This window comes from Oncorhynchus gorbuscha, linkage group LG16 (genome assembly GCF_021184085.1).
Source record: "Oncorhynchus gorbuscha isolate QuinsamMale2020 ecotype Even-year linkage group LG16, OgorEven_v1.0, whole genome shotgun sequence".
NCBI classification, from domain to species: domain Eukaryota; kingdom Metazoa; phylum Chordata; class Actinopteri; order Salmoniformes; family Salmonidae; genus Oncorhynchus; species Oncorhynchus gorbuscha.
In genome coordinates, this window is record NC_060188.1 from 79,270,084 (window position 1) to 79,283,979 (window position 13,896).

At 42.4% G+C, this 13,896-nt stretch overlaps 1 protein-coding gene across 2 annotated transcripts; it reads left to right on the forward strand.

The window, feature by feature from the left end:
* Positions 1–573: 573 nt before the first annotated feature.
* LOC123998736 (sulfate anion transporter 1-like) lies at positions 574–13,364 on the forward strand. Of its 2 annotated transcripts, none has more exons than XM_046303846.1 (3): positions 574–693; positions 9,965–10,606; positions 11,103–13,364. In XM_046303846.1, the coding sequence occupies exons 2-3, from the start codon at positions 10,022–10,024 to the stop codon at positions 12,663–12,665; spliced, it is 2,148 nt and encodes a 715-aa protein (XP_046159802.1). In that variant the 5' UTR covers positions 574–693; positions 9,965–10,021; the 3' UTR covers positions 12,666–13,364. The 2 variants fall into 2 exon arrangements, with proteins under 2 accessions (XP_046159802.1, XP_046159801.1); XM_046303845.1 differs by lacking the exon at positions 574–693 and adding an exon at positions 8,081–8,335.
* Positions 13,365–13,896: the final 532 nt, after the last annotated feature.

Genomic DNA, 13,896 nt, shown 5'->3' on the forward strand with positions numbered 1-13,896 from the left:
AGCAGGAAATCCGTTAACCTTCAACCAGGATTTCTGGAAAACCAGGGAATTTATTAAAAGCCCAGAATTTTGCAACCTTACTTACACAAGATGTTCCATGTATGTAAGAATGAATTGGCATAACAAACGTCCTCTCTGTACAGCCAGTACTGCAAAAAGAACCCAACAATAGAATAGAATAGAATAGAATAGAATAGAATAGAATAGAATAGAACACCTACATATTGTTGCTGAGGTAGGCTACCCGGGGAGATAATAAAGCACTTGACAGTGACACATTTTACAAAGTAACAGTGCTAATGATGTGACAATGTCCTAGAGAAAGCATTATGTATTTGGCAAGCTATATAACACGTACAACACAGTTCATGATCATTCTGTTACTTCGAGAGAGACTGTTCATTCCCTCCACCTCCTCACACAGACTCTCAGTCCCATCAGTGAATGGATGCCTCTGTCTCCATGGTAACAACCCATCCCACACAACCCATCCCCTGTCCCCTCCTCTCTCGCTCTGTGATTGGAGGATTAGATGAGTGGTGCCTGGATGAGAATGAGGCTGCTATTCCCATCATGCTTTGCTCCATCCGGTTGTACGGAATCAGGCCTGTGGGTGTGCGCACAGTGAAGATCTCAGAAGAGGAGGCATGGCTACTGTGTCCTCTCACAAGCCTTCACATTCCTTATGTCAGGGTGAGTCTCCTTTCCTTGTTCACAATGTTGGCTCTGTCTCTGTGCAGCCACAGATGGACCCCTGCAGAGGGGCTTTGTAGCTAAAACAGATACATGTCTAGACTGAGAATGAATAGTACATCAGAGAACACCCCGACTCTGATGTATTTGCAGAGACAGAGCTTTAATCCTCTCAGATCTGTTACGTATAGTGCGCCTTCTACAGTACATACTTACACATTTACAAAACAAGGTATTGCCTTATTTATTTATGTGTTTTATAATAACGTCCTCATTTCAATATTAACTTGAAAGGTAAATGTTTCAGCAGCATGGTGTATTCCTCTCTGCATGTTTTTCACAGATACAGGTTCTTCAAGAGGTATATTCTGTCTGGAATGCATTGTATATAAACTTATGATGAACTGTATTGTGTTGCACATTGTTACACTTAAACAACAATGAGCGACCCCTCCCTTTACAGATTACAGTAATTTAGTACCATTAGTCTACTGAAGCCCGTTACTCTGTTGGAGAGGGGTCTGTTGAATGCCACTTCTTCAGCCCACCAACATTAGTGCCATTCACTATGAAACACAGCCACACAAAGCAATTGTTACTACTACGGGACCAAGGCACTGAAGGAAAAAACAGACAATACAATGACTCTCAATTCCATTTATATTTGGGAAAATGTACATAAATTCATGAGGTAGAAAGAACCAATATCACCAAGCACCCCTATTTGGAATAACCCTACCTTCCCTCCAGCATTTAATGATAACACCCTTAAGTCCTGGTTCCAAAGTGGCATCATTCATTTTGAACATGTGTGATCTGATCCTATGAAGGATCTCTATTGTCATTCATTCAATTACAAGAAAGATTTGGATTGTCCAAGGACGATTTCTTTACGTTCTTACAACTCAGAAATCTTATTTGTATTTATATTTGTACTTATTAGGGATTCCCATTCTTCCTGGGGTCCAAACATATTAGAACACTTACATTACATATAAAACAAAAGATTAAACAGTACATCATATAAACATCCTTACACTACTACATACCGGTCAAAAGTTTGGACACACCTACTCACTCAAGGGTTTTTCTTTATTTTGACTATTTTCAACCTTGTAGAATAATAGTGAAGACATCAAAACTATGAAATAACATATGGAAACATGTAGTAACCAAAAAAGTGTTCAACAAATCAACAAAATGTTGTTTTTTTAGATTCTTCAAATAGCCACACTTTACCTTGATGACACAATCTTGGCATTCTCTCAACCATCTTCATGAGGTCGTCACCTGGAATGCATTTCAATTAACAGGTGTGCCTTGTTAAAAGTTCATTTGTGGATTTTTTTTCCTTCTTAATGCAATAAAGCCAATCAGTTGTGTTGTGACAAGGTGGGGTGGTATACAGAAGACAGCCTTATTAGGTAAAAGACCAAGTCCACATTATGGCAAGAACAGCTCAAATAAGCAAAGAGAAACAACAGTCCATCATTACTTTAAGACATAAAGGTCAGTCAATACGTAACATTTCAAGAACTTTTAAAGTTTCTTCAAGTGCAGTCGCTAAAACCATCAGCGCTATGATGACTGGCTCTCATGAGGACCGCCACAGGAATGGAAGACCCAGAGTTACCTCTGCTGCAGAGGATAAGTTCATTAGAATTACCAGCCTCAGAATTCACAGCCCAAATAAATGCTTCACAGAGTTCAAGTAACAGACGCATCTCAACATCAACTGTTCAGAGGAGACTGTGTAAATCAGGACTTCATGGTTGAATTGCTGCAAAGAAGCCACAACTAAAGGACACCAATAAGAAGAAGAGACTTGCTTTGGCCAAGAAACACAAGCAATGGACATTAGACCGGTGGAAATTTGTCCTTTGGTCTGGAGTCTATATTGGAGATTTGTGTGTTTTTGTGTGTGAACGGATGATCTCCGCATGTGTATTTCCCACCGTAAAGCATGGAGGAGGAGGTGTTATGGTTTGTTGGTGCTTTTCTAGTGACACTGTTGGTGATTTATTTAGAATTCAAGGCCCACTTTACCAGCATGGCTACCACAGCATCCTGCAGCGATACGCCATCCCATCTGGTTTAGGCTTAGAGGGACTATCATTTGTTTCTCAACAAGAGAAACACCTCCAGGCTGTGTAAGGGCTATTTTACCAAGAAGGAGAGTGTTGGAGTGCTGCATCAGATGACCTGGCCACCACAATCCCCCGACCTCAACCAAACTGAGATGGTTTGGGATGAGGCTTAGGAAGGAAACCAAAAAATAGAACATTTCCATCCCAAATTACAACATTTTCCGTCAAGACAGAACTGCTGAAGGGGGTGGAATTACAATCTACTGTAGAGATAGCCTGCAGAGTTCTGTCATACTATCCAGGTCTATGCCCAAACAATTTGAGCTTCTACTTTTAAAGATCCATTTCTCTAGAAATAAGTCCCTTACTGTTGTCGCTTGTTATAGATCCCCCTCAGTTCCCAGCTGTACCCTGGACACCATATGTGAATTGATAGCCCCCCATCCATCGTCAGATGTTCGTACTGCTAGGTGACCTAAATTGGGATATGCTTAACACCCCGGCTGTCCTACAATCTAAGCTAGATGCCCTCAATCTCACACAAATTATCAAGGAACCTACCAGGTACAACCCCAAATCCGTAAACATGGGCACCCTCATAGATATCATCCTGACTAACTTGCCCTCTAAATAGACCTCTGCTGTTTTCAACCAGGATCTCAGTGATCATTGCCTCATTGCCTGCATCGGTTATGGGTCCGCGGTCAAACGACCACCCCTCATTACTGTCAAACGCTCCCTAAAACACTTCTGCGAGCAGCCCCTTTTAATCGACCTGGCCCGGGTATCGTGGAAGGATATTGACCTCATCCCGTCAGTAGAGGATGCCTGGTTCTAATTTAAAAGTTCTTTCCTCACCATCTTAAATAAGCATGCCCCTTTCATTAAAAAATTAATTAAGAACAGATATAGCCCTTGGTTCACTCCAGACTTGACTGCCCTTGACCAGCACAAAAACACCCTGACACCGTAAAGTCCATGGAGAATAAGAGTACCTCCTCCCAGCCTCCCACTGCACTTAGACTAGGAAACACTGTCACCACTGATAAATCCACGATAATCGAGAATTTCAAGAAGCATTCCTCTACGGCTGGCCATGCATTCCACCTGGTTACCCCCCCCCCCCACTACTCCATCACCCATATCCAGACAGCTGATGTCCTGAAAGAGCTGAAACATCTGGATCCCTACATATCAGCTGGGCTAGACAATCTGGACCCTCTCTTCCTAAAAGTATCTGCTGCCATTGTTGCAACCCCTATTACTAGTCTGTTCAACCTCTCTTTCGTATCGTCTGAGATTCCTAAAGATTGGAAAGTGGCCGTGGTCATCCCCCTCTTCAAAGGGGAGACACTCTAGACCCAAACTGTTACAGACCTATATCCATCCTGCCCTGCCTTTCTAAAGTATTTGAAAGTCAAGTTAACAAAGATCAATCAGTTCAAATCAAACAAAGATCAGTTCGAATCCCACCATACCTTCTCCGCTATGCAATCTGGTTTCCGAGCTGGTCACAGGTGCACCTCAGCCATGCTCAGGGTCCGAAACAATATCATATCCGTCATCAATAAAAGACAGTACTGTGCAGCCGCCTTCTTCGACCTGGCCAAGGCTTTCGACTCTGTCAATCACAGTATTCTTATCGGCAGACTCAACAGTCTTGGTTTCTCTAATGACTGCCTCGCCTGCTTAACTACCTACTTCCCAGATAGAGTTCAGAGTGTTAAATCAGAGGGCCTGTTGTCTGGACCCCTGGCAGTCTCTATGGGGTGCCACAGGGTTCAATTCTCGGGCTGACTCTTTTCTCTGTATATATCAATGATGTCGCTCTTGCTGCCGGGTTATTGTTTTATCCACCTCTATGCAGATGACCCCATTCTGTATATATCTGGCCCTTCTTTGGACACTGTTTTAACAAACTTCCAAACGAGCTTCAACGCCATACAACACTCCTTCCGTGGCCTCCAACTGCTCTTAAATGCTAGTAAAACAAAATGCATGCTCTTCAATCGATCACTGCCCACACCCACCCGCCCGACTAGCATCACTACTCTGGACGGTTCTGACTTAGAATATGTGGACAACTATAAATACCTAGGTGTCTGGCTAGACTGTAAACTCTCCTTCCAGACTCACATTAAGCATCTCCAATCCAAAATTAAATCTAGAATTGGCTTCCTTTTTCACAACTAAGCCTCCTTCACTCATGCTGCCAAACAAAGCCTCGTAAAACTGACCGTCCTACCGATCCTTGACTTCGGCGATGTCATTTACAAAATAGCCTCCAACACTACTCAGCAAATTGGATGCAGTCTATCACAGTGCCATCCGTTTTGTTACCAAAGCCCCATATACTACCCACCACTGCAACCTGTTTGATCTCGTTGGCTGGTCCTCGCTACATATTCGTCGCCAAACCCACTGGCTCCAGGTCATCTACAAGTCTTTGCTAGGTAAGGCTCCACCTTATCTCAGCTCACTGGTTACAATAGCAGCACCCACCCGTAGTAAACGCTCCAGTAGGTATATTTCACTTGTCATCCCCAAAGCCAACACCTCCTTTGGCCGCCTTTCCTTCCAGTTATTTGCTGCCAATGACTGGAACGAATTGCAAAAATCAATGAAGTTGGAGACCTATATCTCCCTCACTAACTTTAAATGCCAGCTGTCAGAGCAGCTTACCGATCGCTGCAGCTGTACACAGCCCATTTGTAAATAGCCCATCCAACCAACTAGCTACCTCATCCCCATATTTGTTTTTGTTTTTCTGCTCTTTTGCACACCAGTATTTCTACTTGCACATCCTCATCAGCACATATATCACTCCAGTGTAGATTGCTAAATTGTAATTACTTCGCCACTATTGGCCTATTTATTGCCTTACCTCCTTACTTCATTTGCACACACAGTATACAGATTTTTCTATTGTGTTATTGACGGTATGTTTGTTTATCCCATATATAAATCTGTGTTGTTTATGTCGCACTGTTTTGCTTTATCTTGGCCAGGTCGCAGTTGTAAATGAGAACTTTTTCTCAACTGGCCTACCTGGTTAAATAAAGGTGTTCTCAACTGGCCTACCTGGTTAAATAAAGGTGTTCTCAACTGGCCTACCTGGTTAAATAAAGGGGAAATACATGTTTTTAATGTTGGACCGCAGAGTGAAGGAAAAGCAGCCAACAAGTGCCCAGCATATCTGGGAACTCCTTCAAGACGGTTGGAAAAGCATTCCAGGTGAAGCTGGTTGAGAGAATGTCAAGAGTGTGCAAAGCTGTCATCAAGGCAAATGGTGGCTATTTGAAGAATCTCAAATCTCAAATATATTTTGATTTGTTTAACACTTTTTTGGTTACTATATGATTCCATATGTGTTATTTCATAGTTTTGATGTCTTCACTATTATTCTACAGTGTAGAAAATAGTTTTAAAAAAACTAAAAACTTGAATGAGTAAGTGTTCTAAAATGTTTGACCGGTAGTGTATCTATAATACAAAATGTTTGATACCACCATATAACAATATCACAATGTGTGCATATGCATGTGTCTGTACCTTTGTGTGTGTTACTTCACTGTCTCCATTGCTCCATAAGGTGTATTTTTACCAGTTTTTTAAATCTGATCCTACGTGGAATAGAGTTCCATGTAGTCATGGCTCTATGTAGTACTGTGCGCCTCCCATAGTCCATTCTGGACTTGTGGACTGTGAAGAGACCTCTGGTGGCATGTCTTGTGGGGTATGCATGGGTGTCCGAGCTGTGTGCAAGTATTTTAAACAGACAGCTCGGTACATTCTGCTTGTCAACACCTCTTAAATAAACAAGTATTAAATTGCTTCAATGGAATCTGGATGAACCTAAGGCATCTTCCATAGAAAAAATACTGAAAGAGGCTGCTACGCCAAATAAGTTGATTGCCAAGTTTTTCAAGGGTTGTTTGAAACTCTACCTGGTGGTTCAGACCCTAAAAGGAAAAAACGGGAATCAGATCTAAAGGAAGAATTTGGGGGGAACCATTGGTCACAGATATCGAATTGCTGGAGAGAAAAAAATGAGCCATCAATTGGAAATCCTCATATCCGCCCTCAATAACAAACTAGAGGACTGAACTATCTAGCTACATCCCATTAGACATTACAAAATCAAACATAAACCAGACACATTTGAATGTTTTCTATAGTGCCTGTTTCATTGAGTTTTTTGTGTTGTGTTATACAGTATGTGTTGTATGTAATAATAACAAATGTAAACAAACAACATAGACAAAAATAGCTTTTTGCTAAAAATATATTCCGCAATAAAGGATTTTGCTAGGACTGTCTGGGAGTAGTCTGGTTGGGAGGGGAAAACTGAAAACTAGCTGTTATTGGCAAAGAGGTTCGGAACTCTCTTTGTTTTTGGTCTATTAACCAATTTACCCCCTGGTGATGTCACCAGGCAAGCCGAAACTCCCGCCCATGCAAACCTGCTGATTAGAAGGTCCTATGTAGATTTAATTTTCAACCAGCAACTGTCAGGAAATAACACTGATCAAATTTGTTCACACTTTTACAGCATTAGTTTCCTCAGCTGTTGTACAATATGATACAAAACAAAGGAACAACTGAATTTTGACTGCACTAAGTCTTTGACATAGCTAGAAACCAGAAACACAACACATATTTTAGTAGTCCATCAATGATGACTAATATGCAAAGCAGAAGTAAAAAATAATGTACGTGAATACAGACCTTACTAAGTAAGCGCACCTTTCTGATTCAGTGTGGTTGGGTTAAATGCGGAAGACACATTTCAGTTGAAGGCATTCAGCAACTGACTAGGTAGCTTCTGGAAACAGGGCATTCTGTCTAATTAAAAAAGTCTGGTTCTGAAAAGCATGTGCATTTGTTTTTTAATTTCCATATTTGTCACATATATTATGTAAATGAATGCAATACATTGATAAACTGAGAGCAGGGATCGGTAACCTGGTGTCCAGGCAATAGTGAATGAAGCCCCAATCTGTGGTAAGGCATCCATACCAGGCTATGGTATCAACTGGAACTATGTGAACAGTTTGGCTTTTGCAATTTGTGACCCTTCTTCAATTTCAGTTGGACAACCAGATCCCAGGTTAAGTCTGAATAGTAACACTGTAGAAGATAAGCCACACCAGCCAGTAAACGATTGACTTATGTTACCCTATTGCCCTGATCTTGACTCAATGAGACAGTGCCCCCCCCCCTCCCCATGATAATGATCAGTGTCAGGCAAAGGGTTGCCCTTATCTTCATTCTCATCCAACATAAATTTGCCACAGAAACCGGTTTGTCAGTCTCCTTGGGGGAAGTGAGCGAGGTGCATGTATGACACTGCCAGAGAGACAGTGGAGACGGGGGAGACAAAAGTAGAGAGAGAGAGAGCGAGCGAGCGAGCGTGTGACACGTTGGCTTTAAGTGTGAGGGACAGTACAGATAGCGGTGATTATTTTCAGGTATACCTGAAGATACATGTACCTGACTATAAAACTAAGACACCCAGTTTGCATTCCTCTTTGGGTTGGCAGAACACAGTGTGGGTGAGTTATTGTTTTACCTCAGCCTGAACGTTGCTAAAATAACAAGTAGCCTAACTTTGTAACCTACAGTATGCATGCCATATCATGCATTTAGATGTTTTAATACAGGTATAAAATATCATTTAGAGGAGAGAGTGTTAAAAATAGTGTTCAAATCTGGAGTGTCTACCAATGAGATTTTTTACCTTAAATATCTCTTACTATTTGAGTCCCCTTAGTGCAGTTATGGGGGGTGGGTGTTGTACATGGGGGGTGGGTGTTGACTTTGGCAACACAGAGTAAAAGCAGGAATCAAAGCCCATTAGACAGTTGTAATGAGGTTAGGATGAGACACAATGATGACTTGATCTTCTGTGCTACTGTAAGGGATTATCATCCTAGTTATCATATACTGCATCGTTTAGTGCTTCTGAAGACATGATGAGACATGAACGGCTCTATGGTGAATGTCTGTATTACCCATTCATCTCAATCTAGGGATGTTCAGACTGTCCACAGCGGGAAATGGAGTCATGTTTTGTTTTTTTCACTGATATCATTAGAGGCATGCTTTGATACTTTCCGGTTAGGTCCCATTTAAGATATATTGGGGTTTTATATGATAATTATTATTATTATAATAACATATTTTATTTTGTACCCTTTTCAAGACACCCAGTCACTTTACATACACAAGCTAATCAGCAGGATAAAAAGTAATACAATCACACATTAAAATAAGCAAATGCAAAAATACATACAGTGCCGTGAAAATGTATTTTCCCCTTTCAGATTTTCTCTATTTTTGCATATTTTTACACTGAACGTTGTCATCTTTAAAAAAACGACTAATATTAGATAAAGGGAACCTGAATGAACAACAAACACAACATTTTGATACGTATTTCATTTATTTTATTTTGGGGATGCTTTGCTGCCTCAGGACCTGGACGACTTGCCACCATTGAAGGAACCATGAATTGTGCTCTGTATCAGAGAATTCTAAAGGACAATGTCAAGCCATCCGTCAGTGGGCTGAAACTAAAGCGCAGCTGGGTCATGCTGCAAGACAATGATACAAAACACACAAGCTAGACTACATCAGAATGTCTGGAAAGCAACACATTTAAAGTTTTGGAACGGCCTTGTCAAAGTCCAGAAAATCAGAAAGTGGAAAAATATTTATTCATGGCACTGTATATGGACTGTCAATACATTGTCTGTGTTTGTCTTTGGATTGAGGGGCAATCTGAGATGGGTTGACAGATATGGTCCTTGGGTAAGTTTTTCCATTGCCACTGTGCTGAACATAGCTCTGCAATATTGAACTGGATGTGGGAGCACATCAACAGCAGGCTCTATGAGAATAGTCTAACTTATCTCTCATATATAATGACATGTTTATTGCTTTTCAATGTATTCATGTTATCCATACAGTGAAGCTATTTTCACTAAATCACAATTTCATCGATGTACACTACCCATCAAAGTTTAACTAGCAGACTATGTGAGTGATGTAACACCCCTTGAATTCCAATGCTAGCTTGGAAGTAGCTGTGTTTAATCATTGTTTCCTTTCAGGGAGGAAACACTATCTAATGATCAAAGAGTATCATGATGAGTGAAGGTTCTCTGTCTGATTCATTCCAGGAGCACGGTTAAGCACCACACCAAGACCACCACCACAACCTACCCCTTCCAGAGGCCATGGAGGAAGCCAAGGTCACAGAAGTTCCCCACCTGGAGCGGAGGGTCAGGAAGCGGAAAGAGCCCATGGCCATCCTGAAGACCAAGCTGAGCCGTAGCCTGTCCTGCTCCATGCCCAGGGTCAAGACAACCCTGACTGGATTATTCCCTGTGGTGCTCTGGCTGCCCAGGTACAAGCTGAAAGAGTATATCTGGGGTGATCTAATGTCGGGCCTCGTCATAGGCATCATCCTGGTCCCTCAGGCCATCGCCTACTGTCTGCTGGCCGGCGTAGACCCCATCTATGGCCTCTACACTTCCTTCTTCGCCAACATCATCTACTTCTTCATGGGGACCTCCAGGCACGTGTCTGTGGGCATATTCAGTCTGATGAGCCTTATGGTGGGCCAAGTGGTGGACAGAGAGGTGTATATGGCAGGGTTCGATTTGGATGACACCAAAGCAGATGGAATCTTGAATGTGACAGTTGACTCAGACAGCTCAGCCGTCAACCTGACCATGGGGGCCTTCGGCATGGAATGTGGGAAAGAATGTTATGCCATCAGTATCGCAGCAGCCATGACATTTTTGGTTGGGATTTACCAGGTACATTTTCAACTCAACCACTCTGATTCATCACTCTCAAAACTGCTTTGAAGATTTTGTGAAAAAGATGTAACAATTACTCCTGAAATGATTTTACTTAATTAAACACTGATGTCATAAACATTGTAGATCCCCTACAGATGTAGGATCTTAATATGAACCATATTTCTACAGCAGAAAATAAATCCTGCAGCAACAGGAAATTATGTAGATTATAATTCATGGGAATTTATTGTAGGTGTTGATACATTTATCATTAGGGCAAATCACGTCTGACATTTTTTAAGTTAAGTGGAAATTATGAACTTTAGAAGCCTTTTTAAGCTTTGAATACGGTACAAGTTTGCATTTCCTGCTGTACAGGAAAGTTTTCGCCAATAAACGAGTGATCAAATGAAGATCCTACATCTGTACATCAAAGATGACTGTGCTGAATATATTGACCTTCAGAATAGATTGAATGAACTATCTGATAAAAATGGTTGTCTCCTTCCAGGTATTGATGGCTGTGTTTAGACTGGGCTTTGTCTCCGTCTATCTCTCTGCCCCCATGCTGGACGGCTTCGCCACTGGCGCCTCGTTCACCATCCTAACCGTCCAAGCCAAGTACCTCCTGGGGCTCAAGATCCCTCGCCACCAGGGCTATGGAACAGTGGTGGTCACCTGGATCAACATCTTAAGCAACATCCAGAATACCAACTACTGTGACCTGATCACCAGTGCCATCTGCATCTCCGTCCTGGTGGCGGGGAAGGAGCTCCAAGAGCGCTTCAAGGACCGTCTTAAGATCCCCCTGCCCACAGAGCTGGTGGTGGTGGCGATCGCCACACTGGCGTCCCACTTTGGAGACTTTCATAGACGGTATGACTCCAATGTCTCTGGGGCTATCCCCACAGGCTTCATCCCCCCTAAGGTGCCCAGTTTTGGGTTGATGCCCAGGGTGGCCTTCGACGCCATCCCACTGGCTGTGATCAGCTTTGCCTTCACGGTTTCCCTCTCTGAGATGTTTGCCAAGAAGAACGGCTACACCGTTCGCCCCAACCAGGAGATGATGGCCATTGCTTTCTGTAACATCATCCCTTCTTTCTTTCACTGTTTTACCACCAGCGCTGCCCTGGCTAAGACTATGGTGAAAGACTCCACGGGCTGCCAGACTCAGGTCTCCAGCATTGTGAGTGCCTTCGTCGTTCTCCTGGTCCTACTCTTCTTTGCCCCCCTCTTTTACTCCCTCCAGAAGTGCGTCCTGGCCTGTATCATCATCGTCAGCCTGAGGGGTGCGCTCCGTAAATTCAGAGACGTGCCCAGTAAGTGGCGCATCAGTAAGATGGACGCTGTTGTCTGGATGGTGACGATGAGTGCCTCAGCTCTGATCAGTGTGGAGATGGGGCTGGTGGTTGGGGTAGTTTTCTCTATGCTCTGTATCATCGTCCAGACCCAGAAGCCCAAGGTTTCTCTGCTGGGACAGATCCATGACACTGCCCACTACGAGGATATGGAGGAGTATGAAAACCTCATGTCTCTCCCTAAAGTAAAGATATTCCGTTTCCAGGCCCCGCTGTACTATGCAAACAATGACTTCTTCCTGAAGTCCCTGTACAAAGCCGTGGGCTTGGCACCCTTCCTGGAGATGACCAGGAGGAGGAAAGCAGAGAAAAAAGGGGAAACACTGGCAGCGAAGGAGGCTGGGAGAGCCGACAAGACTAATGGAGAGGTAAAGGTAGGGCTGGGTTCCAGAGAATTTGACTTACATACGATCATCCTAGACTGCTCTGCCATGCCCTTCATAGACTCAACAGGAATGCAAACCTTCAAAGGGATCCTTAAAGACTATAAGGAGGTGGGTGTCACGGTGCTGCTAGCGAGCTGCAACACCACGGTCATAGATTCTCTCAGTCAAGGCTCTTTCTTTGGGAAGGCTGACAAAGACATGGAAAACTTGTCATTTTACACTGTACATGCTGCAGTTAGATTTGCCAATGACAGGGCAGCTTCTACATCAGAACTCTCCAACCCTGTTCCTCGAGAGCTACCGTCCTGTAGGTTTTCGATCCAATCCTAATCTAGCAGTTGTTAGTTGATAAACTGAGTCAAGTTAGTTAAAACTGGGGTTGGAGTAAAAGTAAAAACCTACAGGAGGCTAGCTCTCTAGGAACAGAATTGGAGAACCCCGATCTACATCCATTGGTGACGCACAGAAAGGTTGGAGGCACCTTCATTGGGGAGGACAGGCTCGTGGTAATGTCTGGAGCGGAATCAGTGGAATGCGACCAAATAGTTAACAGTATAGGAACCTATTGAACTTTTCAACAACAAAATATTCCCTTAATGTTATACTTGAATTATAAGACAAGCAAGCTTTTGTACAGTGATGACCATGTGTCAGTGATACTGTTAATGCGCTGGATGTTTATAGGGGATTTATGATTGACCATCCAATTAATAATCAAGGGAGTATCAATATATTTTATGTTACATTTTGAGTTTGGCCAGGACAGATTCACCGTAACATAGTACATTTGACTTCACAATTTATTTTCTAAAACACAACCTATGGTTACTAATCCAATATGTTACCTCAAGATGTACAATATTAGTTGACTTTTCAGATTAACTTTTGAAGTTTGGAATCTCATCAATTAATTACATTCCCATATATTATTTCTTAAAATCTGTACATTTGAGTTACCAAAAGAAACAATAATTTTGTATATTTATACAGTATCTGGAAATCCATGGTTTAATAAACTATTACAATACATTGTGTAATTTAAATGACTGATGATTTTGAAACTGTGAAGTTATAATGAATGCCATTTTCAGCACGCAGTGTGTCAATTATTAACTAGCAAACATGGAGCATTGGACAACACTTTGTCTGTGCTCAGCCATATACAGCCTAGGCCTACTACTTTGTTTGATCATTTCATCATTTGTTTCATCGGTATGACATTTTAAAAATGTTTATTTAGCATTTATTTAACTAGTCAAGTCAGTTAGGAACAAATTCTTATTTACAATAACGGCCTACCCCGGCCAAACTCTAACCCGGACGACGCTGGGCAAATTGTGCCCCGCCCTATGGGACTCCCAATCACGGCTGGTTGTGATACAGCCTGGAATCGAACCAGGGTCTGTAGTGCTGCCTCTAGCACTGAGATGCAGTACCTTAGACCTTAGACCGATTGGGTGCACCCAAGTGGCATGTATTACGGTGACTTTTCCTATTACAGGTTCAAACATATGTCCAGACTATTACAGACATTCATTGCAATTTGATCTAACTGTTTATT